General features: G+C 39.4%; 1 protein-coding gene across 1 annotated transcript in view; it reads right to left on the bottom strand.

Annotated features, from left to right (window-relative positions):
• Positions 1 to 17924, bottom strand: part of PTPN4 (protein tyrosine phosphatase, non-receptor type 4) — a 113052-nt gene extending 95128 nt beyond the window's left edge. Inside the window, exon 1 of the mRNA XM_027678930.1 lies at positions 17811 to 17924. Coding sequence (XP_027534731.1) covers positions 17811 to 17823 — 13 coding nt within the window. The 5' untranslated portion in view covers positions 17824 to 17924. The remainder of the gene's footprint in view (positions 1 to 17810) is intronic.
• Positions 17925 to 23211: the final 5287 nt, after the last annotated feature.

Raw genomic sequence — 23211 nt, 5'->3', positions numbered from 1 at the left:
GGTGATGGGAGAGTGACAGAAAACTAATCTAAAGGGTTCCCTGTACTATTTCATCTGAAGGTGGTGCAATGTCTGGCATATCAAACAAAATGGAATGGTAGTTAACAGTGCAGACATCAGAGAAGTTTTACTGAAACTGTACTTAATTAAGAAAAAAACCTGAACAGAATACACACTCAAGTGCCAAGTCTGACCTAAACCCCTATTTTTGCTTGTGCATTACAGAGGTCTTCAAAGTACTACATGGTTTAATACAATCCATAATGAGCACAGGACTCATCGTACTGTGTCTGTACTGGTAAAAGACTTGTACAGAACCTGGTATTTGCTGCACTTTCTAACTTCAAATTTATATACTCAGTAGGCGTACCAAAAAAAATAATCTCCTTTTATCCAATGATCTCAGAGTTTTACTGGGAAACAATATTTCTCATTTATAAAGGAGTAGAACAAGATGCAGAAAACCAAGTAATTTGCCTGTCATTACACAGTGAGTCAGTGGCAGCAGCCCACACTGGTCATACATCTCTTGCTGTTCTTATCAGGTACTGGCATTAGAATAAGGTCTTTTATAATAGTTACACGCCATATGTATTAACAACATGATCCTCACAATTTCAAATTTATGCTTGTTCTTTCTTTTGCTCTGAAAATGAACACTAAGCTTATACAATGCACTCTACATAAAAGATAACACATTAGTGCCTTCCTTTTTCAGCCCAGTATTTCTTTGCCTGAAAGACACCAGAAATGCTTTTGGGTTTACCATGAATACTTAAAAATAGTTGCATATTCTACAGAATAAAATTTATAGGTATCAGTACCTACATGTTAAAACCAAACCAACCTAGGAATGGATTTATAATCAGTTTGTATGTGGCTACATCAAGGAATGTTCACTGCATACAGGAGCTGAGTCTTACACTTCTCCATGTTATTCATCACTGTCAGGATTACTGAGTTCTGGATCTTTTATCTGATTCAACACAGTACTCGCGTTCTTATCTGCAGCGTGTGCTGTGCCAGCCCTTTTGATGCAGAATATTTCTCCCTGTGGTATGAAAAGTGACTAGTGCATGGGGGGTGGGGGGAGAATGATGATGACAGTACAAATGAACAAGGAACAGTAACACATAAACAAAAGATAAATTGTTAGAAGAAAGGTTAATTTATGCAACTCAAAGAAAAAATTTCCTCTAGTTAACAAGCAATGCTTAAATCCCACAGAACTTGGCGTAAAGTCTATGATTCCTTTAGCATATCATCTTTGGCACACAATCACACGAAGCAGCTCAGGAAAGATTGGATTTTATCTTCATCAATGACTTTGGCAGACCTTTCCAGAAAGATAGACTTCACTGTTGTAATTGGTGCTGATTCACTTTCCTACAATTAGTTTCTCTAGAAGAACTTTCACATAAGTTTCTTATTGTGTGCTCTGTTTTACTATTTGCCAAATACTGCCGGAGTCTAGACTTTTAATTCACAATTATTTTTCTTATCCTGCAGACATCCAAGTCCAAATAGATAAACATATGTTGGAAGTAATCATTGCCACTTTTGCCAATAAAAGACAAAGCATGATATTCTGATGTATGGAAATACAGAGGTTGTGCAATGAGTTTCACACCACTGCACCCAATACAATCGGCACAAAACTTTCAGCTCAGGCAGCAGGGGGTACGTAGGCAAGGCCAAGTTGATTTTGTAACTTCTTGGTGACACGTTATCTCCTACCTGAAAATGCCATGTAGCTGTGCAGGGATGGACTCCAAAGACCTGATGTACTGATGCCCAGTTGTGGGTAAAGCAGAAAAGCATAAGCAGCTGAAGGAAGAGAGAAAGCAGGATCTCCTCCTTCCCTTCCAAACATCTGTTGTTATCAGCTGTTTCTAACAGTTATTTGCGTGCAGCATCCTGGATCTTGACCCCCTGTGCTGTTGCTTCTCTGCTGCACCGGCAAATCCAAAACCTACCAACCCACAGCAGCCATGACCACACATCCCCTCACACCCTGGCTACAGCAGAAGGTATGAGATGTACTGAGATGGTGGCACTAGAATTAGAAAGGCAAAGGTAGTTGGATGAAACAATGTGCCTTTAGGAACTGGTGCAGGTTCCCTACAGGTTTGGAGAAGAGCATCACCTATACACATGCTCTTAAGTTTCTCTTTTCAACAGCAAGAGCCAAAACCTTTTTTAACCATAAGATTTAACACGTTAATATCACAATTCAGAAAGCTTTTGATGCATGAACACAACTCTTAAGTTGCTCGTGAATATATACATTCCTCTGAAAATGCAAAGTATTAATAACTTTTAGAATAATTATATCTTAAAAATGCACTTTGGAATCTGCATAGCCCTAGATAACATCACTTCAGAGGGTCTGCAGAGCTCACAGGATGTGTCACTGCTATAGTCCACAGCAGGCAACACAGGAATTAGAAAATTTGAGGGGACGTGGGCTTAACTTTGTGTGGCTGAGTTAACATCTGCAAAACGACTACCAGGCATTGCTGTAGGTCTTGGAACAGTAATAGCTACAGAAGAAAAAATATTTACACACAGTAACCAATGTTTAATTGGGCACAGGGAAAGGAGAAGATCCCTGTACATTTTTAGCTGCACCTATCTATTATACAGCTTAGTTAGCTTCAGGTTACAAGTTGAAAGATGACTTTCAGAGAGAAAATGAACTTTTCAAAAACAATTTAACTGATTTACAAATCAATGTTTTCTTTCTAAAACAGAGATTGACAGCGAAGTAATAGCTTAAATTTACTTTTCATAAACTAAGTTGTAAATGCTTAGGAGTCCAAGTCATGGAAAATTTTTTAATTATCACATGAAATGTACTCACTTCTTACCTGTTCTAATTTTATGTTCCATACATATTGCTATTTTATGCTTTCCTGTATTTTGATACTTAAGATGTTTAAGATGCATAAAATGACTCCACAAAATCTTTTTCCTCAAGAAAGAAAAATAAAAATGCCTCCCCCAAAAGATCAAGACAAATTACTTCAGATGTTCAGGTTTCAATCCAGGTTAATAAAAATATAACACAACTTTTTCTTTCTCTTTTTTTCTTTTCTCCTCTAACGTCCTCCAAAACAACACCCATTTATTCAACTGTAAGGCTGCCTTTATTTCACTTCAGAAGAGAATTCAACCAAAAGTCAATCAGATTAGTCAACCAATTAGATACTCAATAGGGAAAAAGAATGTCCACAAGAACAGGTTTGAAATAATGATTTTGCTTGTTAGCAGAATTTTATTTTACAAGAAATTCCTATGAAGACAAATCCTGTACCTTTTTTTTTTGTATTGTATTGTAATAGGTTTGATCTGAGAAGGTCACATGAGACTAAACACAAGCAGGAATGGAAATTCTGAAGGAAAGACAGTTCAGCATTTTACTAAAATGATAAACTAAACCAAAAAAATTAAAAGAATACTTCATGAGAATTCATATTGGTATACATCACATACAAGACATACAAAACACCAAAAGCATTCCAAATATCCTTAAGGTTTAAAACACAAGTGATCAACTCATCTTGGCACACTGTCAGCATTGAAAAAAACTGCTTAAGACAGTCAAACCAGTCCGTAGAGTAGACGTATTAAAGCCTCTAAAGCACATTATCTACTCCTCACAATTAATAAATTACATCAATTGCTCAGAAACAAATATTTTCCCCTCCAATTTTAAATACATATATAAAGCATAGCAGACTGATAATCTCACTGGAAATGCTGTGAATCTGAACTAGGACACAAATGTTAAGAGTGAGCTGCAATTAGTGGTATTGCCACACTTGGTCATTTGACAGTCAGATCCAGATGCTCCTGTTGATCAGCCTTTTGTCTGTCCTAATAAGGCATTAAGTAGCAGCATTCTTTTCCAGAGGAATAGGAACAGAACTAGAACTTTTTTTTATAATCTCAGCTGGTTTCAGCACAAACATCCTGAAGTAAGAGGCCATTATTTCAGTTTGTTGTCATAAGCTCAGTAAGTCAAGATATTTACATGTAATATACTGTTAAAACTGAATTTCTAATATTAATACTAAAATTGTAAATGTGTCTCATCAGTAGTAATCAAACTTATGTAATTTCTTTTTAAAACTAAGACCTTTCAAAGCTTTCACAGAATGCTCTTTCCTTCTAGGTGTATTCTTCTACAAAAAGCAAAGAGAGTCTGGACAAAACCTGCACAAGAAAAACTGTCTTAAAAGACTATTTCTCAGAAAACAGCTTTACAAACACATTTTTAAAAACATACTCCACGTTCTATAGTCACTGATGCATTTGATTCTACCTTACCTTGACAACCTTGCCAATAAAAATTTAAAAATTCTGCACTGAAACTTTTTGTCCAACATATTTACAGTCACCCCTAATTTGTGCTGTGAGTAAAAGTTCAGACATGCTACCCTCAATTCTCCTCTGCTACCAAGGCCAGCAATAAAGATCATTAGCCAAGGTAGACCAGGTGCAGAAATTGTTTGACACATTCTGCTCTTACAGTGAACCACAGATAACTATTAGGTGCCTTGTCCTTGCCTGTGCCTCGTATTGAGAGCTGCTACTTACATTACTGTCAGCATTTCCAAATTCCTCTCCTACTTACCAATTCCTGATTCCTAAAAGCAAAGAAATGTTCTTATGCCTTAAAAACTCAATTTTATATAATTAAATTCTATCCATTCTTTTAGTACTCAAATCTATGAGTTTATCTTATTTTCCTTACAGGACAATCTAGTCCTCTGATTACTAAAAAATTTTCTGAACTCTTTGTAATCTACAGCTTTTAATAAGAAGAGGCATAATTCTTGCACCAAGATCATTAATTAATGTAATGAGACAGGATTAATGTCAAGACTGATTTTTGAAGAGTACGACTAATAATGCTTTTGTAGTACAGGTGTTTACAGTGTTGTTCTTGGTCATCTTCTGATACAACTTATGCTTTCTCTTCTGATCCCAGTAGTTTTCACAACCTCTCATGGACACTGTATCCAGTCATTTACAGAAAGTTACATAAGATCCACTTCATTCCCATAATGCATTCTTAAATCTAGGAAAAACCCACATTCTTAAAGTGCCATTAGTGTCTTCAGAACATAAGAACAACATTTATTCTTAAAAATTAAGTAGAAAACTATTTCCTGAAAACATACATTTCTTTTATAAGTTTGGACAATTTCTGTATTCTATCAAGCAGCATGATCCACTGCAAAAATACAGCAATTGAATACAATGAAATTGAATTGGTTATACACCAATTCTGCTGAAGAGGATCTTAGAAGGTAAGTGGGAAGGAAAGAGAATATTTTTAGCAGGTCATAAGATACAAACATAAACCAACTATGTCATGCTGTTGTAGAGAGGGAATTCCTCATATGAGGATGCTTAGTCAGGCGCCACAGCCCACGGGACAGATGAAGGTCCTCTCTCATGATGCTCAGCATTGCAAAAGCTCAAACAGATTCATTTTTAAGCTTCCAAAATCAGATGCAGGTCAAATCAGAACAGTCAAGAGACTGTTCCCAGTACCAAGCAGTACCAAAATGAAACACCTGGAAAAGCACAATAATGACAAACCAGAAAGAATTCAGAATACTTCACCCAAGACTGCAAAAACTCAATGTATAACAGTTTGCAAGCACTTTGAAACACAATTTTTTATCCATATATTAGATTCAGTTTTAAGAAATGGTATGGACACACACTGCCTTGGCAGAAGAAAGCACTTCTGGAAAAGGAATGATGGGTACAAAACACAGTAAAGTGCTCAGGGAAGGATTTAGTTCAAATTTAGGACTATATTATTGTCTCGGAGGTGAATTTCTAACTACCTGTTCCACAAACAGGGTACATATATACTGCAAAACAATGTTCAATAAAAAGGATTACGTGACAGTGTGGAGCTATGAAACACAGTGTGCTGTATCAAGCAATAACATCTTTGTTGCTCCACACCAATAATATATTTTAATACCTCCATGCTTCAGGTTTTCTGCCACCTACTTGCAAGAGCTGGAAAGACCATTTCTCTCCCAGTCTTCCCCATCTCCTATCTGTTTGGGGTTTTTTCCCAATTCTGTTTCTTCTTTCTGCATTCAAAACAAACTACAAATGTTTTTCTCCTTTCTGCTGATACATTTGGGGTTGGCTACGCAACACCAGGAGTTCAAGACAGGATGGATAATACACACATTTTCAAAACTACCATGAGGTGTTTGGTTTGTCTTCCTTATGGTCATAAGCTGTGCTTCATAAAGAAGCAGAAGACACACAAACCTAAAAATACAGAGGAATGTTTGCTTGCAGACAAATTTAAAATCCTTTTTGCCATTCAGAAGATCCAAGTTTCCCTAACAAAACCATTTTTAGATGCCCCTTATTATTATTTCTTCCACTCTGGCTTATAAACTTGTTAAATTCCAAGCACCTACAAGAATGGAGGAAGGGCAAGAGTGTGTTTCAGGAAGAAAACCTCGTTTAATAAACTTCAGACATTAGGTTTACAAATTGTGCCAGCAACATTCCATTATCTTGTTCGGTAAATGCTGAACAACCTGGGAAATTAAAAGAAGCTTCATGTTGCAGTGACAAAATTAAGATAGGTTTTGGTGTACCTATCAGTCAGCTGAAATGCAGATGTTAACATGCTAACTTTGTGGATGCTTGAATGACATAAGTGTCAAATGAAAGCAGCTGACTCAAATGCAATCTGAATTACACAGAAGTGGAAAAGGAAATGGGGAAGAACTTTGAGGAACCAGCAGAATTCAGACCTCATTTTCTTAACCTTCTTTTTTTTTCTTTTTTTTTGGTAACACCACAGCAGCACTCAAATCCTAAATGCATATAATTCCAAGTGACAACACTGAACACTAATGGATCTGCAGTTATGACACTGTTTTACTAGTTTTGCTCCTCACCATGCTCTACCCTGCCTCTCTTTCCCTTATCACCATTAAAGTGCTTCTTCTCAAGGTGCAGTATAAGTTTTATCTGAATAGTCTTTACACTCCAAGGGTTAGGAGAGGGAAAAACTGGAGACAGACCATGCTCCCCTATCTCTCCACCTAGCTGAAATATTTCTCAAGTGCCAAAACATGCATCCACAAAAAGCACCTGCTCATGCGACAAGGCAGGTGAGGACGGACTGTGGGTCTCCATCTCAAGATTATTGGACTGTTGGGTGGCAAGTCTCAGCACCAGTTGGTTTACAAGATGAAATTCCATAAAAAAGTGCCTAACACCACTTCATCCTCCTCACACAGAACCAGATTGGCTGGAATTAGGAGGCTGGGAGGGTGGGGGAAGGCTACTGTCATCTAAAATGCCCTGCTGGTAGCTTGACTTGTTTCTTTGAACTCTCAGCAACAGTGAAAAGTAAAACTTGAATGCAGAAAAATCCATTAATCTGAGTATCCTCCTGACAACCAGAACAAAACTCTGTTTCCTTCTGGATGTGCTCTCCACCCAAGGTGACAACACTGTTCTATCACCTGACAGAAACAGTGTGCAAGGGTTGTCTAAAAACTGCAGCACTCAAGGGGGTTTGCTGGCAAGGCCACGAGCATGACTGACACAGAGTGCTGTATTTCATGTCACATCATCTTTGGGCTACTTAAAAAAGTAGCAGCAATTTTCTAAAGCTTCTGGAGTGCTCAAACCACCTTCTTGGAGATCATCTCACTTTCTACAACCCACCTAAAAGCTTCAGGATGAAAAAGACTGTTCCAGATGACATGGCCTGAGTTGTAATGTGAACACTAAAGGCTGGAATTACTTCCAAGACAACCCTGCACCATCACAGGGTGGTTACTTCTGTGGTTGCTAGTGTCAGGAAACTGAACACTTCAAGGAGAGGATATGCTTTACACTGTAAGAGTTGAACAGACAAAAATTAACCCAACACCTCCATTCTTTAAAGATTTTTTTTGTATTTTCATCGCCATACAGGAATAAGAGACTATGCTTAACATTTGGTTGACCTCTAAGGAGAAATCCACCAGTGACTATTTCACTGACAACCTTTGCACAGAGCTGAACATGCAAATTAACATGAAAAGAGCTTCAGAGAAAAGATAAAAATTACACTGTTTTGGAATGCTGAATGTAAATACATCATTTTCAAATGAAACTGTCAAACATCTTGTTGTGGTGGAAAAAACCAAATCACTATGCAAAATGATAATACAAGAAAAGTCAATTGTATGTTTCTAATAATAAATGCTCTTGTGGCTTTTGAAGTCACAAAAAAACTCTTGGCTGAATTGAAGCATTGATTTCTGTAGTTATTTATGTGCAGTTCCTATTAGAATTCCATTGAATTCCTTGAATGGTGAATGGAAGTGCTTTTGAAAACACACACAAAAACTGTTAAACAAGCGACAAAATAAATGGAAAGTGTCGTGTTGCCAAAAAAAAGTTTCAAGAAGTCAACAGAACATTTCAACATTTTTTTGAAGTGCAAGCATGTATGACATGGTTTGACAAAAATTAAGTGTAATATAAAAACAATATACAAAATACATTTCCTCATCACTCCTGAAGAGGAAATGTAAACATTGGTATTTGCTTCTCAAACATTATTTCAAAAAATCTTCCAATACTCTTCAAATATATTCTATAGTAAAAGATGGGTTTATTGCTATAGAATTTTAAAATCTATAACTCCATCTTTTTGTCCACTATACACCCAATATGAGGATATTTTATGTGTACAGATATATCTGACATGTACAATATATGTTAATTATATTATGCTATGAAAATAATAATCTATACATTGCCAAAAAGTTTCACTGGGCATTTTTCTGAGCAGTAACAATAAACAAAGTCTGGAAAGCAGATTTTTAGAATGTGGCTTTCTGTTTGCAGCAGAAAAATAACATTAATAAGTTTACCTTCAGAACTACTGTATCAGCCTATCTTTATTTTATCTGAGACCACATCTATTTTCTCATGGAAAGTAATGAACACTTCTAAAAAAAAAAAACAACTTATCATAAAGTGCTCTTATCTTTAATGACTTAAGTAGTATCTTATTTTGAAGCAACTTAAAATTATTATAATAGCACTACTTGATACATATAAGAATTAATTTTTTCTCTCTTTTTTTCTTTTTCCTAATTACTTGTGGGACACTAATTCTGCTGAACTATGGCAACTACTTCAATTTTGGGAAATCCAGTGCCAATCTGCAGTTACATATCTTTCTCCCTAACACAATTACTTGATTTGCTATCACACACTGCCCTCACATGAGGGACAGAACTCTGGTCCTATAACACATTCTAGTTTATTATATACAATTACTAGAGCACACACAATTATTTGGTACACCAGAACACAAAATATATTCAGAATGAATATGAAAGACTTCAGTGGGAAATGTCTTTTGCAGATACTAGAGTAACCACAACCGTTTCCCAGAACGGTTAGAATTAATCTGTTTGTCTGGAAGACAAAGGGAAAAAAAATACTGTAAAGAGGTGGATTGGAAAATGCTTACAACAATGTAACTTAGAAATAGAAACCAGAGATTTGACAAAGTAGCTTTATTGGCAACATAAGTTCTATTCAAAGGTAGATGAATGTTAGCTGAAGTTTCAGATGTTAATCAGGTTTCTCTTTCCAGCTACTCACACATTTCATTAGTATAATTTCTACAAAGCACTTTTATTTCTGTTTTCTCAGGACTGTCTATGTGCTTTCAATGATAAAGAAGTTATTATCTGCATCACCCTTATTCAGAGAAGGATGCTTTTTATGAAAATCGTTCTGCAGAAAGCATCTAGCATTAATGAGCTCCCATATAGCTTTCCTGTAAAATGAGGGAGAACATATGTAACGGGGAGGGGGGGCAGCAGCAGGATCATTAAAAGGAGGCAATGCCTCTGCTAGTAACTACAACCGAGTCTTTTAATTGCTTACTTCAGTTTTATTAAATAGCTTACAGCTATCTAGAGAATTTCTAATCTTTCATTTAATTAATCTCAAGAATGAAGTTCTCCTGCAGGAATTTCCATTTGGAGGACTTTTTGTCAGATGTTCATTTTCAATCTATTTTGTAGTCCTCCACTGAGCAATTCTAAGTGTAACTGTATATATACAAAACCTTAGTGGTTACTCACACCTCATTTTTTTACTGTATGTCTCTCAACCTTTTAAGTGGCATATTTTTGAAAGCAGAGATATTTTAATTAATATCTTTATTAAGTCTGTTATTCAATTCTATAAAAATTACTTAACTATTGCAAAGTTTGAAAATAATCCAGTTTCTGCAAGCAGAGAGACTGTGGAAAGTCACAGCTTTACAAAAAGAACCCAGAGAGCATCCACTGCATTCCATGCCTCCCTAGACACACACTCACATCAAGTCACTTCCCCCAGTAGATCTAAGAACTGTAGAACAAAGGACTCAAATCTATCTTATCTAGGAGATAAGGGAAGAGACAGTATCACCAATGCCTTAAGTCTCTAAAGCAACAGCAAACATAGTAAGTGAAGATGCCCAAAAACTATAGGCAGATCAAACCATGCAGAAAAACAAAGCAAAAAAAAAAGTTTTCCCCAAAACAATCTCCAAAACAACAATTATTTCCTTAGTCTGAAATATGAATATTTGGACATTTAAAAAATCCAAGCCACTTCCAAGCTAAGTGGTCTACAAATTTGACTTATATGGTCTATGTCAATATATCGTAAAATGAAAAGAGAAGCAGAATTTTAATTAGTGAAGGGTTCAAAAAAGTTTAAAAAGATAAAAAACTTATACCACCATTAATGTTCTGTGCCTCCTCACCTATTTACACATATAGCAAACTTAAGAAGAGATGACAGAGCACAAACAGAAGCAACGGTATTAGCCCTGTGCTGAAACATCTAAATCAGTAATCTAATTTAAGCTCATAGGAAACAAGTAAGCCAAAATAATATTCAAGTAATTTGGACATTAGACTCCATAATACAGCCTTCTGGTCTATTTGTTCCATTGGAATGCCACTCCTGTATTTCAGTTTCCCCCTCCTGTCACTGTGTGAACCACAGTCATTTCAGCAGAAGTTTCCCATGAGGTCATGAGATTTGTTGACATTAAACAAAAATCATATTCACCTTTCCTTTTTATTATGTTTATCAAAACCCTATAAATTTTATAATCACTGCAGGGCAGCTGTCCTTTTCTCTTTCCCCTCTTCTCCATCAAACTTTAAACAAAGATGATACATCCCCTCAGTTTTAGTGGCAGACACATTTCAACCTTTCAAAACCCTTTTTCACAGACATTACATCTGGAAAGGTCTTTCCAAATATTAAAGAGGTCAGCTCCATGGAAAGCAGGTGCATTTGGATGAGCTAACAGGATGCAGTATCTTCTTACAGAGTCAACACACAAGCCTAAAACATAGTAAGTGGGGAATTACTTGCAGATTAGGATTCCCAAGACTCACCCATAGCCTCATTTGCACTCAAGTACTAAAAACAGACTGCAGCATCAATCCTAACAACAGCCTGCCTCCCAAAAAAAGGCAAGAGTCTCTTCCAAGGGAAGTCTTAATAGCAGCTCATAGTTTGGAGGTTACAGGCCATAGATTAAAAACTCAAATGCCAAGTTCTATAAAATTTTATTTTTACTAAGTCAAACTAATTGATACACATCCCTTCTCCTAAAGTACAGCTTTTCTAAATAGGGGCACTCTATAAACTCAGTAAAACATTTTAAGAACAGTACTGAGCCTCTGTGCACTTTAGAGACACAACACAAAGCTGGCATATGCAGTGCACATACACAATCCGTATGGGAAAAAACAACTTACAATGCAACACATCGCTGGCCATCAGCACTGGTCATCTTTAACCCCATTCACACATCAAAAGACAAAAATATGTCTCACTTTTTCAGATGACACAAAACGCTTGTTGCAAGTATCAAGACAGACAAATGCAAAGTGACATATGTTAATTTTAACTCTGTCCAAAGCCAATTTTTCATGGGAAGACTGCAGGTTTTTTCCCCAAAAACATCTCCGAATTCACTGACAAGGTTAGCGGAAACAAAACAAAACCACAGTTTTACTATGTGATTTTCCTTCTAAATTATTTTGTCATCTTGTTAAGCAAAAGCATTGAATTACAGCTGTAAAATCTGGAAAGCATCTTTTTCTTTCAAGAGAAATACATCCCATTTTGGATTATTCTTTTGTTCAAATCAGTTATGGTAAGAGGTTTAATTACAATTAACATGTTTTGCAACTTACAACTATTTGACATAGCTTAAGAAAATACATGGGAAAGTATATTTTACCCATGAAGAAATTATCTGTTCTTCCAGACAAAACTGTGCTAACTTGGAATTTCAGAGAGCATTAATAGTAATAACTGTTCTTCCACTGACAGGTATATTTTCTGTGTGCTTTGACTGACCAGGTGGTAATTTCTCTACCTGAAGGACAGAGGAATCAACAACATTTCTAGTTCTATTCAAGGCTGAACCAACAATGAAGTTACTTCAGCACTGCCACTCTGTTGGCACATGAGAGAGAGCACAAGCTCTGGTATGTCACACTTGAATCTCTTCTTTTAAAAACACAGCTTTGCAGTGTATCAAATCAACTTGCTCGACTCTTGCAAATACCACCTTCCTCTGAGAAAACACAGGAATCTCGCTTGTTAACCTTCCTCCAGGACAAAGTATGACAGCACATCTCTGAGACAAAGGAGCCACAGCAGGTTCTTTCACCAGCTGCTGCTCTGGTTTACATGGAGAGTGATCTGCTGCAGATATAGTTTCAATTTCTGGTTTTAAATCTGACTGATGCCATAAAAAAAATAAAATTATAACACTTACCTAGGAATAGTTTTCTCATCTAAGAAAACATCTTTTATGTAACTTTCATTGCACTCAATAGACTCTTAAGTTTCAGAGCAGCATTGATACAATTTGTTTCTCATTTCTGTCCCTTGCAACAAACAGAAAACATTGTTTGGAGGTTTGCTTGGTGTTTTGGATTTGTTTGTTTCTTTTCTGTTGTTTTTTTTTTGTAAGTCAGAGATGTTGGTACACAAATGCAATAAACTGGCCAAAGGACCCAGGAAAAGCTGAAGTACACTCAACTGTCTTAAAAGTTAGTATCCTTTTAGAGACAAAACCAGGATCATTTGTTTAACCCAAGCACAGTTAACAGCACAAAACCAAATCAATTTAAATTGTTACTCCTAGCAAACATCGAAAAAGAGCTTACATTTAAATTATTTTTTTTCAATTAGTTTATGAAAACTATCAAACAAAATAGCAAAATGACTTGGAACTAAGGCCTCCAAACTAGAACATCATCCTAAAAAAAACCCACCAGTTTGAACAAGGTTTTCACCATTTAGTAGCAGATATTTAGCTATTTTTAATTTAAAATCTAAAACCCAGGTTAACAGGAGAACAGAATACATCCTCCTTCAATCTAATCCACACGACTCTAATAAAAAAAAAAAAAGTATGAAAATGTTAATCTTTAGCAGCACTACATTTGATTTTCATTTGAAGATTTGGGATTTTGGTCATGCAGAACAATTTGGTCATTATTCTCTAATCTAGTTACCCTGAAAAAAAGAAATAGCCAGAAAGGCAATGTAAGAATGCACATGCCATAGGAAGTGGATTATCAATTTCTTCCTCTTCAACCTTAGGGACGGCCTTAAAACTCTTAAGTGGCAATGAAGAGTTCACTTCACTGCCCAATCAGTGAAAGTATTTCCCAGAGCATTCTTCATTACAGACCATAAGTACTCATAATTAAAAGACTGTTTGTTTTTAAAAGGATATTGGCCATTTCCCCCTTCCTCATGTAACTGTAGAGATGGCAGTGTCTCATGAACCACACAAATGGAACTGCAGTTCTCATCCCACAGCCGCCTTAACCGTGTCCAAGAAGTAATTGCAGTGTGAGACAAAGTTGCCAAGAGAGGTCTCATTGCATCACTCTACCAAGTCTTTTTGAAGGTGCATAAGCTGAGAGAGGACAAGATGGTTCAATTCTCACACTTAAAACAGAAATTCACCTAGTTATGCTTGTCTGATCTACCTGAGAAACTGAGTGACTACCAGCTGGAACAGTCTGGGACATGCACCAGCACACTGTGTGTACAGTCAGCACACTTTAGGATGCTGTAACACCATATGCTTGTAACTTATATCTGGACATCTAACTCTGTTATGTCAACACATCAATAAAACTTCTGTGAACACATTAACTGCTGTAACAAAGTGACAAAAAGCAACAGTTTTCTAATGATTCTGAAATTCTCCAAAATAAGGATGGAGATTTTAAATATGTACCTGCATATACAATTCATGACATACCAGAGAAAACTTATCAAAATTTTAGAAATTAAAGGTTTTCAAAAGACTATAGAAAATTATTTTTGTGCTTCCTCAGTGTATTTCAAATCCTCAAGGAAAACCAGCCTCTGTTCCCAAACAAGCACATATGAACAGCTGTCTCAGATAGCAAAGACCTGCTGTTATATTACCAGGCCACTGTTGAGCTCTTTGGGTTTTATCTCCTGCTCAGGCCATTCTCCCCTCCCTTTTCTTTTCCACCGTCATAGTTCCTTCTCTCCACCACAAACAAGTCCATATTATACAGATATACACGACAGTTTTACAGTTGTTAGGCTGGAGTACAATAAAACCCATGAGAATTTTGTCTGGCCATTTTATGAGAAGTGACAGCACCAGAGTGAAAGTGTGGTATTTAAAAAACAAAACAAAAAAACCCAGTCAACCATCTGCTGAAAGATTCTCTTGTTTGACCATTTTTATAACTGGTGAGAATGGAAGTGAGGTGACATAGAAACAGGATGTGAAGGATGTGAAGGCATGGGATTCATGTGATCTTGTACTGAATTTAAACCCAGACGGGAGGGAGGGATGGGACAGGGGGACAAGGAAGAATGGTAGGATGAAGACCCAAGAAGACAGACCACAGAAATGGGCTACTCATCAATTTAAGAAAAATAATCTACCGGTGACTTCAACAACAAAAAACCATGCACATGCCTACTATTTGTTTTAATGAAAGTTCTGATAAGCTGAAAAGTTAAAACCGAATATTTCATCCACCATAATTTTCAGAAGACATTTACTCTAACCATTTACTACATCCAAAGTCTAAACTGCCAAAAGCAAGCTTTGTTTCCCAAGTACAGCTGAGCTTAAGGGTGAACTACCCTGAGTATCCTCCCCTCCAGTATATTCAAACTTGTAACTTCCACTCAGTTCTCCAGAACACAGTTGGAGAGTGTTCATTCCACTTTCTGTATGTGAGCATAAACCAATGCACAAAACTCCCACGTGCATTCAACAAAATATTCATAAAATAAGCTATTATAAATAATAACCCAAGCGAAATGCAAGCCCTGAGTGCTGATCAGGACCTTTCAGCAGCACTGTTACAATGTAAAGCAATTTTTTAAAAAAACCCTTTATCACAAAGTAATTATATCACATGCTACTGTACTAGGCTGCTACTCTGGGCACCAACCCTGGAGCTCTTTGCACGCTCAGAAGCCTCTGTGGCACATCACACAAACACAACCAAACACTCACACACAGCAAATGTCCATTATAAATATCGGTCCTGTGCCTACAGAGCCAGAATGAATATCTGAGCTCCAGTTACTGCAGCCAGTTTTGTGTAGGTGGATCCCTCTGCCCAAACAGGGGTCACTGCAGGATCTGAGCCAAAATGATACACCCTGGACATTAACCTACCATATATTCCAAATATCCTAATGGTAAATAATACTACATGAACTCTGTTCATTAATAGAGAGCTAATGCACTCCACAGAGCCAGTAGCATTACATCTAAGATTGCAGGATTTTGGTTTTATTTATGTTTTACAAATCTAGCTGCTAATAATAAATTAATTCTAGTCACAGAAAAACAGTATAGGCTGAACTTTCCTGCTGCTACAGTCTAAGTGTACCCAACCCTGAAAGTATTTTTAGCAAGTGTGTTCAATCAATACTGCTGTGTACAACCTAAATTAGACATTAACAAGACAACAGAATTGTAAGCATGACAACAAACAATACATTTCATGGAAAATTTTGCTGAAAAAGAAGTAACCATCAAACTAAACTCTAAGTAGGTATACCTGTTTCCAAACAAACTTAACTGCAAACATAAGGAAAACATACCAAAAGGTACAATATTAATACATTTCTGCTTGCAAGGAAAATGTATTTGTATTTCAATGTTTAATCTGACTTTTAAAAACTACAATATACACATAATCTAAAAATACACAAAAACTGTAATGACAACAGAATTATACCAAAAAAATCAGATCAACAGTTACATTTCTGAGTTTATAAAGCATTAACTTGCCTGGGAAACATATTGACACACGTGCATGTTTTCGTAAGCTTATCACCCAGAATCGTATTTTATCAACATGGTGCAAGCCAGAGTCATGCCAACATGTAAAAACAACTTTTTAGGTCAGTGAAGCAAGAAATCCATTGTCAAGAAAATGGCATCCATAAGATTACAATACTGAATATATTATGTTTAGGCAATGAACTGGAAAACTTTCCTACAATATACATACCTAATAAAAAAATGATTTTATCAATTCTAATCCAACTCATTCCTGTGTTCCTGCAACGCACACTCACAATGTGACGAGCTCATAAATGTCTGCATACATGTGAACATGCCGATGGCTCCCAACATTACGGGGCAGTTATTTGCCAAAACAAGCAGGCAAACGTGCACACACAAAACCCCCTTACCATTCAACACAGAGTTTAGCTCAGGGCAAGAGAAATGCCCCATGGGTGAGCAAATGTATGTGCACACTGCAGTCTAACAATTATTCTTGAGCTGAGATCCATTAGCACTTCTGTAACACAAATCACAAAAATATTTTCTGTCTCACAGTTAAAAAAATTGTAACAGCTTGGCTACACTGACGTCCTGGTATAAGTGGCAGCACAAAGTTCATTCACGTGTATTTTACATCTGAGCGATGTATATTCTTTGAATAGACCAGAGGTGGGAACATTTCACATACGCTGGCAGCTATCTAGTTTTAGCAATTAGCTCTTGGAGGTTTTTAAAAGAAAAAAGACGTTATTCTTCTCCCAGCCGGTGCTGCAACAGCATGCACGAGTTAACCCATCATCAGGTACACCAAAAGCCTCTGTCGCATATAGACACAGCGATTATACAAGCCTTCTGCTCGAGGGAGACACTAAAAATGTACCAGAGGAATGCAACGACAGCACTCAAACCTATTTTCCCTGCCCATAACCAGGGCAACGCGCACATGTGCCTAGAAAGCACAGGATCGCAAAGTTTTATATTAAACATACTAAAATAAAAACCCGTTTCATGCGCTGGGCAGAGTTCACCGCATTCGAGAGACCCTGACCTGCCCCCGCAGCTCGATCCCCCCGAGGCTGTTCACGAGCCCCCCACCCCCCCAGCCCGAGCACCGCACAACCCCCACAACCCCTTCGCCAGAGGGGAGCCGGGTCTCTTGGTTTTTTCGGAGGGGGAAACCGAAGGGAACAGCACACACACACACACACACACACACTCCCCCCCTCCACCGAGAGGGCTCCCGGCAGAGCCGCTCTCCGCCCGCGGCGACCTGAGCGCGAAAGTTGCGGGGCGGGGGAGCGGCGAGGGGGGGTCACAGCACAAGAGACGCGGCTCGCGGCACCCCCCGCTCCCCCTCGCGCGGAGCTCCGGCCGCGGCGGCGGCCGCCGTTACCTTCATGTAACATCCAGGTCCTGGTTCCCGATGGAGCGGGGCGCGCGGAGGGAAGAGGCGCGGGGGCTGCGCGCTCGCGCCGCTGCCGCCCCGCGCGACCCCCCCACCCTCCGCGGGCGCGCGCACGGGCACGCGCGCCGCAGACACTCGGGCACGCGCAGCTCCCGCACTTCCCCGCCCCCCGGGATTGAGACCGGGGGCGGAGGCGCCGCTCGCCGCCCCTCTCAGTTCCCCCGCAGCGCCCGCCGGAGCCGCAGCCGCGGGAGCAGCGACAGCAGCCGCCCCGCGCCCCGCCGCAGCGGCGAGCGCCGCATCGTACTGCGGCGGCCGGGCCGAGGGAGCGAGAGCGGGGCGGGGGGGGGAAGAGCTGCGGGAGAAAGGGACGGGGGAGGGACGGGGTAAAGGCGGCAGATTCCCCCCCCCGCCTCCGGCCTCTCCTTCCCCCCTCTCCTCGCAGCGACCGGCCGAGGGGGCCGCGCGGGCCGGGGCTCTCCCTCACGGGGCGCGGCGCCGCCTCACACGGACCGGCGGCCACTCCGCGTACAGCCCCGGCCGGCAGGCAGAGGGGACTGGGGGGAGGAGGAGCGACGGCGGGGCGCTGCGGAGGCGCCTTCCCTGCCGGCGAGCGAGCGAATGAGCGAGCGGCGGTGGGGGAGGAGGGGGGAGAACCCGCAGCCTCCTCCCCTCATCGCCGCCCGCCCTCCTGCCCGCCTCACGCGGGCAGCATAGCAACCAACATGGCAGCTGCGCAGTCACCCCGCGGCGGGGGCGGCCCGCAGAACTCGCGAGAGCCCAAAGGGAAGCGGTCGAGGTGCCTTCGCTTTTATTGGTCCAGCGGCCTGTCCTGAAAGGGAGAAGGCGGGACCAGGAGCCATCTGGCAGTCTGGTTGGCTGGCTATACCATCAATCAAGGCGGCGGTGAGCACGGATTGGTCAGCTGAGCTGTCCCTCACGTCTGTGGCTGTGCTGAGGCGGTCGGGCCTCAGTGACCGCAGCTCTCCCACTGCTCTCCCGTCCCCCGCGGGGAGCGGTCGGTCCTGAGAGGGGTTGTGCCCGTGGGAGCCGCGGGCTGTTCTTCTATACTCCTCCCTACGGAGGGAGGAAATGAGCCAGAGAGGGGCAATGGGCCTGTCTTAATGTGGTAACCCTCATGTCCACCCAGCCTCACCCTGCAAATGTCCCAGAGTCCTTTCTGCCTGTAGCAATTTTTCAGAGCTCTCCAAGGTGTGAAATGTATTGTGCCTCTTGGCTACATAAAGATTTTCATATGTGGCCCATGGGAAGGTTAGCGTTCAAAGATATGGTTTAACACAACTCCGTGCTTTGATATATTTGTACAATGTGTGAAAGAGTTTGGTTAAAAATGTCTTTCATGTCCATTTATTAAAATACAACCTCTTGCAACCAAGCTCTTTACCTAAAACATATAGAATATATAGAATCTTGGGAAAGACCCTTACTATTACCAAGTCCAAATGTTGGGGAATGAGTTCTTGGATTTCACAATTAAATTCTTAACCATAGCAAGATGCAGAGTAATAGGGAGTTTGCATGTACTCTTCTAATTAGGAAGGTTTCTAAAACCTCATTCATTTGATGTTTGCAAACCTTATGTACATTTCCAGCCTAAATTGTTCTTGTGCCAATTTTGTTCTTTTGCTTAAATAGCCCTTCCCTCTTAGTGGTATTTTACCTCAATTACTTTTAAGAAAGCAGTTGTGCCCCCCTTCATTTTACTAGGCTAAATAATCCAAGGTCTTTTAACCTTCTCTCCCTTTTCCTGAGTATTAGGACATACAGGATTCTCCATGTCTCATCTTTTTTCAGGAAGAAGTTGAATCAGGTGTTAGAAGACTGAATTTGTGGAAGGCAGTCAAGCAGAAATTTCAGATAATGCACAATCTCTGAAACACTTTTAAATAATAGAATTCTTAATGATTATGAATAGAAAACAATTACAAATTGCTTGGATTTAAAGATTTTTAATGAAAGTCCATAAAATGACAAAGCTTGAAATGTGAATGATTCCCCTGGATGGAACAATTCCTAGGCTGATGATTTCATAAAGCCCCCAAATAATATGGACAGCATCAGTAATGCCATTCCTTATTGCATTCATGTTGCTCCAGCTTTTCTCGAACATCTTCATAGTTATATTGACAAACTGTCTCTATTTGGTGCATGTAGGGACATCCAACAACTGGATCCTGCATTTCTGAGCTGCTGCCAGCCTCTCAAGCAGGGAAGATGTTCTTCTGTGCATTAAAGGGATCCTTAGCTGCGGAGTTGTCTTGGTTTCCTGATAATTCTCTTTCATATAGTTGTAAATTTAGCAAAAATTGCATAGATACATTTTAATCCCTTTGCACTTAAGCTTCAAAGTCTGCCTCTCACATTTTCGTATCATTTTCTTTACCTGTGCACAGTTTATGTTAAACATACAGTTATGTTCAATTTGAGAAGAACAATAATTAATACATTACCTTGTCCAGAGTGTGCGATAGAGAATCAATCCAAACCATTCAACGTGACTGTAAACGACACAACATTTTTTTGGCAAATGTGACCTTGCACTGTTATGAAAGGATATGTTCTGCTAATCTAACACAAAATTGGTGACACATACTGGTATTAAAGGCTGGACATCCCAAAGTTATTTCCTCATGATACATTGTTATTCCTGCATTTTTTTGTTTACAGAAGACTTGATTCAAAGCCCTAAATAAAGGCAGTGGAAGATTCTCACCATGTGCAAAGTACTTCAGGTCAGGCCTACATTGCAAGTGCACTAAATGTTTTAAAAACAGATATTGAGACAAAGTTCTCCAGCTCGTGCTCTTAAAAAAGCAATAGAGCAAAATTGCACTGCAGGGTGTTTGAGTACAGACATTGCTCAGACCTTACAATGAGGAGTTCAGCAAAGAACTTACTTTGCAGAATTCTGAGCTATGTGTTATATACCCTCAGCCATGACTTCCCAAAATTATGAATGAGAGAAAGTGAACTGAAATGTGACTCTGTCATTATTTACTCAAAAGAGAGCACATTTCTTTCACGTGTAAAAAGTGCATTCAGCTCATTTCTTTTCAGTAGCGTGGCTCTTTCATATAACAGCAAGTTTTTGGCTGCAGTCTGCCTGTGTACATAAGCAATGAAAGCTGCCTTTTGCTAAGATATTTTGCATAGCAAGAGTTTAATTTTCAAACTGGTGCATGGGGATTTATCTGTACTGTGCTGTGCATTTTGAGGAGGATGAGTTATCTCATGGCTCATTGTATCCTGCTAGTAAAACACCAGTACCTTAAACTGTTTTTGTACAAGTTAAACCTCACAGATCTCGTGTAAATGTAGGAACAAACAAAAGTTTTTCCTTTACTTAATAGATCTGTGGTATGTGTTTGTATGTGTTTGTGCCAACAACCTTATTACTCATGCAAGACCTGCCAACCAAGCTGTGATAATTTATGTGAGAGAAATGTACATTAAAAATGTGAATGGGATTTTAAGCCTCTCACTGAAATACCGTGCAAACTGCTTTGTGGCCAAGAAGACGTACTTAAACACTGCATTACGGCAATTCAAGATAAATGACTCTCACCACAGGTGGAGTTTAGCTATGAGAGAGGAGACAAGGCACTTAATCTTAACACTAAGCTTAATCAAGCATAATGTATGTTTATTAGCAGATACATTTTCTATAAAGTAGCATCCTGATTCAGCAAAGCCCTTGGACCATACATGCCTTGCTCACGGAGACTTCATGGGCACAACCACAACCTTAGATTTGGCTGAATCCCATGTGAAGTGTGCCACTGATCAGCATGAATGGCAGGCAAGTTTGTGCTGGCTTTGGGTTCCCTGTTAACATGTCCATAGTATGGACATAAATACTGAACATTTGTGTTCAGCAGTGTCCTAAGCTACGAGGACAGAATCATTTCGCTGTTTGGGGCAGGGACTCACTTTCTCTTTAAGTTTGTGCAATACCTGGTGCCGTAGGGCTCCACAGTACTAGTTGTTAGACTACTGTGAAACAATAATTTGTGCTAATAAGCTTGCTGCAGCTATCATCCAGTCTGGAGGCTGGCTGTATTTCTCTTATAAACATATTTAAAAGATAATGCTCTAGGAATATATTGAGAATGAAAGATGGTAGAAACACTGGTAGCACATTTCACTAAATCCTTTTTTCTCCATCCACTCTTTGACAAACTCCTTTGCCTTTAACAAACATCAAAGTACCTCAAGGTCAAACTTTTAGATACCCACTGAAAATACCCCAGCCTTTTTGTGAATGCCACATGTGCATTCACTTGTGGAACACTGCTATTTTCTGCTTCTATCCAAAAGGAATAGCATAAACTCTGGCAAGTTAAATTGAAAACTGTAATAAAGCAGGTCAAAAAAATATTTTGAAGCATAAAAACTTTTCCAAACACATCAAGAACCGGAGATCTGCCAGAGAATGTGAGGAACTAGCCACAAACAGAGTTATAACAGAAGCATCCAAGGAAACCAGAGGAGAAAACTAAGTGCTTTTTTCCCACCACAGTTCTTTTTGACAGATTTTGAGGTGATTGACACAACAAAACGTTTTTTAGGGGCATGGTCAGAAGAAACATGTTCACAAAACTGAATATTTGTGGGTTTGGAGCCAGTCAGCAAACTGTACAGTACCTGCCTGCCAGGACATCGTGTTTCTCACCCCAGGGTTCAAAAGGAACTTGGATCTGAAATCGCCAAACTATTAACTGTGCTTTGTAATTTATGGTTTGGAGTGAACTCAGTTCTGGAGGAATAGAAAGTGGCATATGACACTCCAATTTTTAGACAAGACTTCAGGGAAAACACAGGAACAACAAACCAATCAGTCTAACACATGGCTATCACCATGTAATGGGGAGAGGTGGAAACTCCAAACCTGACAGTGCTTTAAAAATGTCAGCAAAGTCAGCAAATATTAATAAAGAGGAGCTGGCTTATACAGACTGTGTATAAACACTGGGGCACTGGAGTCCTCAGCCATAATCAACTCCCCACTGGAGGAAGACCACGTTCATACCATCTTCTGCTGTCTCTTGCCAGCTCTGCTTCTCTTCCCAGCTTGCTTTCACTCTCAGTCTAATTTTCACAGGAAGAAAATCCAAATGCATGGGACAGAGGGAGACAGAGCATGTTCTGGGTATCTTCCCAGTCTGACCAATAAGGGGACTGTAGACATGATGTGAAGAAAATTTAACATGCAGCCTGGATGAAGCAATCACATACACAGATTTCCCCAAACAATTTTACAAAATGCAGGAGGGGAACTCCTTTTGCGATTGATAAGTGCTTCAAAGGCAAGATGGATGGGTAAATTATCACAAAGAAGGGAGACCAGTGAAATTCCAAAGGGACCTGT

Source organism: Neopelma chrysocephalum, unplaced genomic scaffold (genome assembly GCF_003984885.1).
Source record: "Neopelma chrysocephalum unplaced genomic scaffold, ASM398488v2 Primary Assembly neopelma1_44, whole genome shotgun sequence".
Classification (NCBI taxonomy): Eukaryota; Metazoa; Chordata; class Aves; order Passeriformes; family Pipridae; genus Neopelma; species Neopelma chrysocephalum.
Note: the sequence above shows the minus strand (reverse complement) of the source record. Positions and strands in the feature narration are given on the sequence as shown.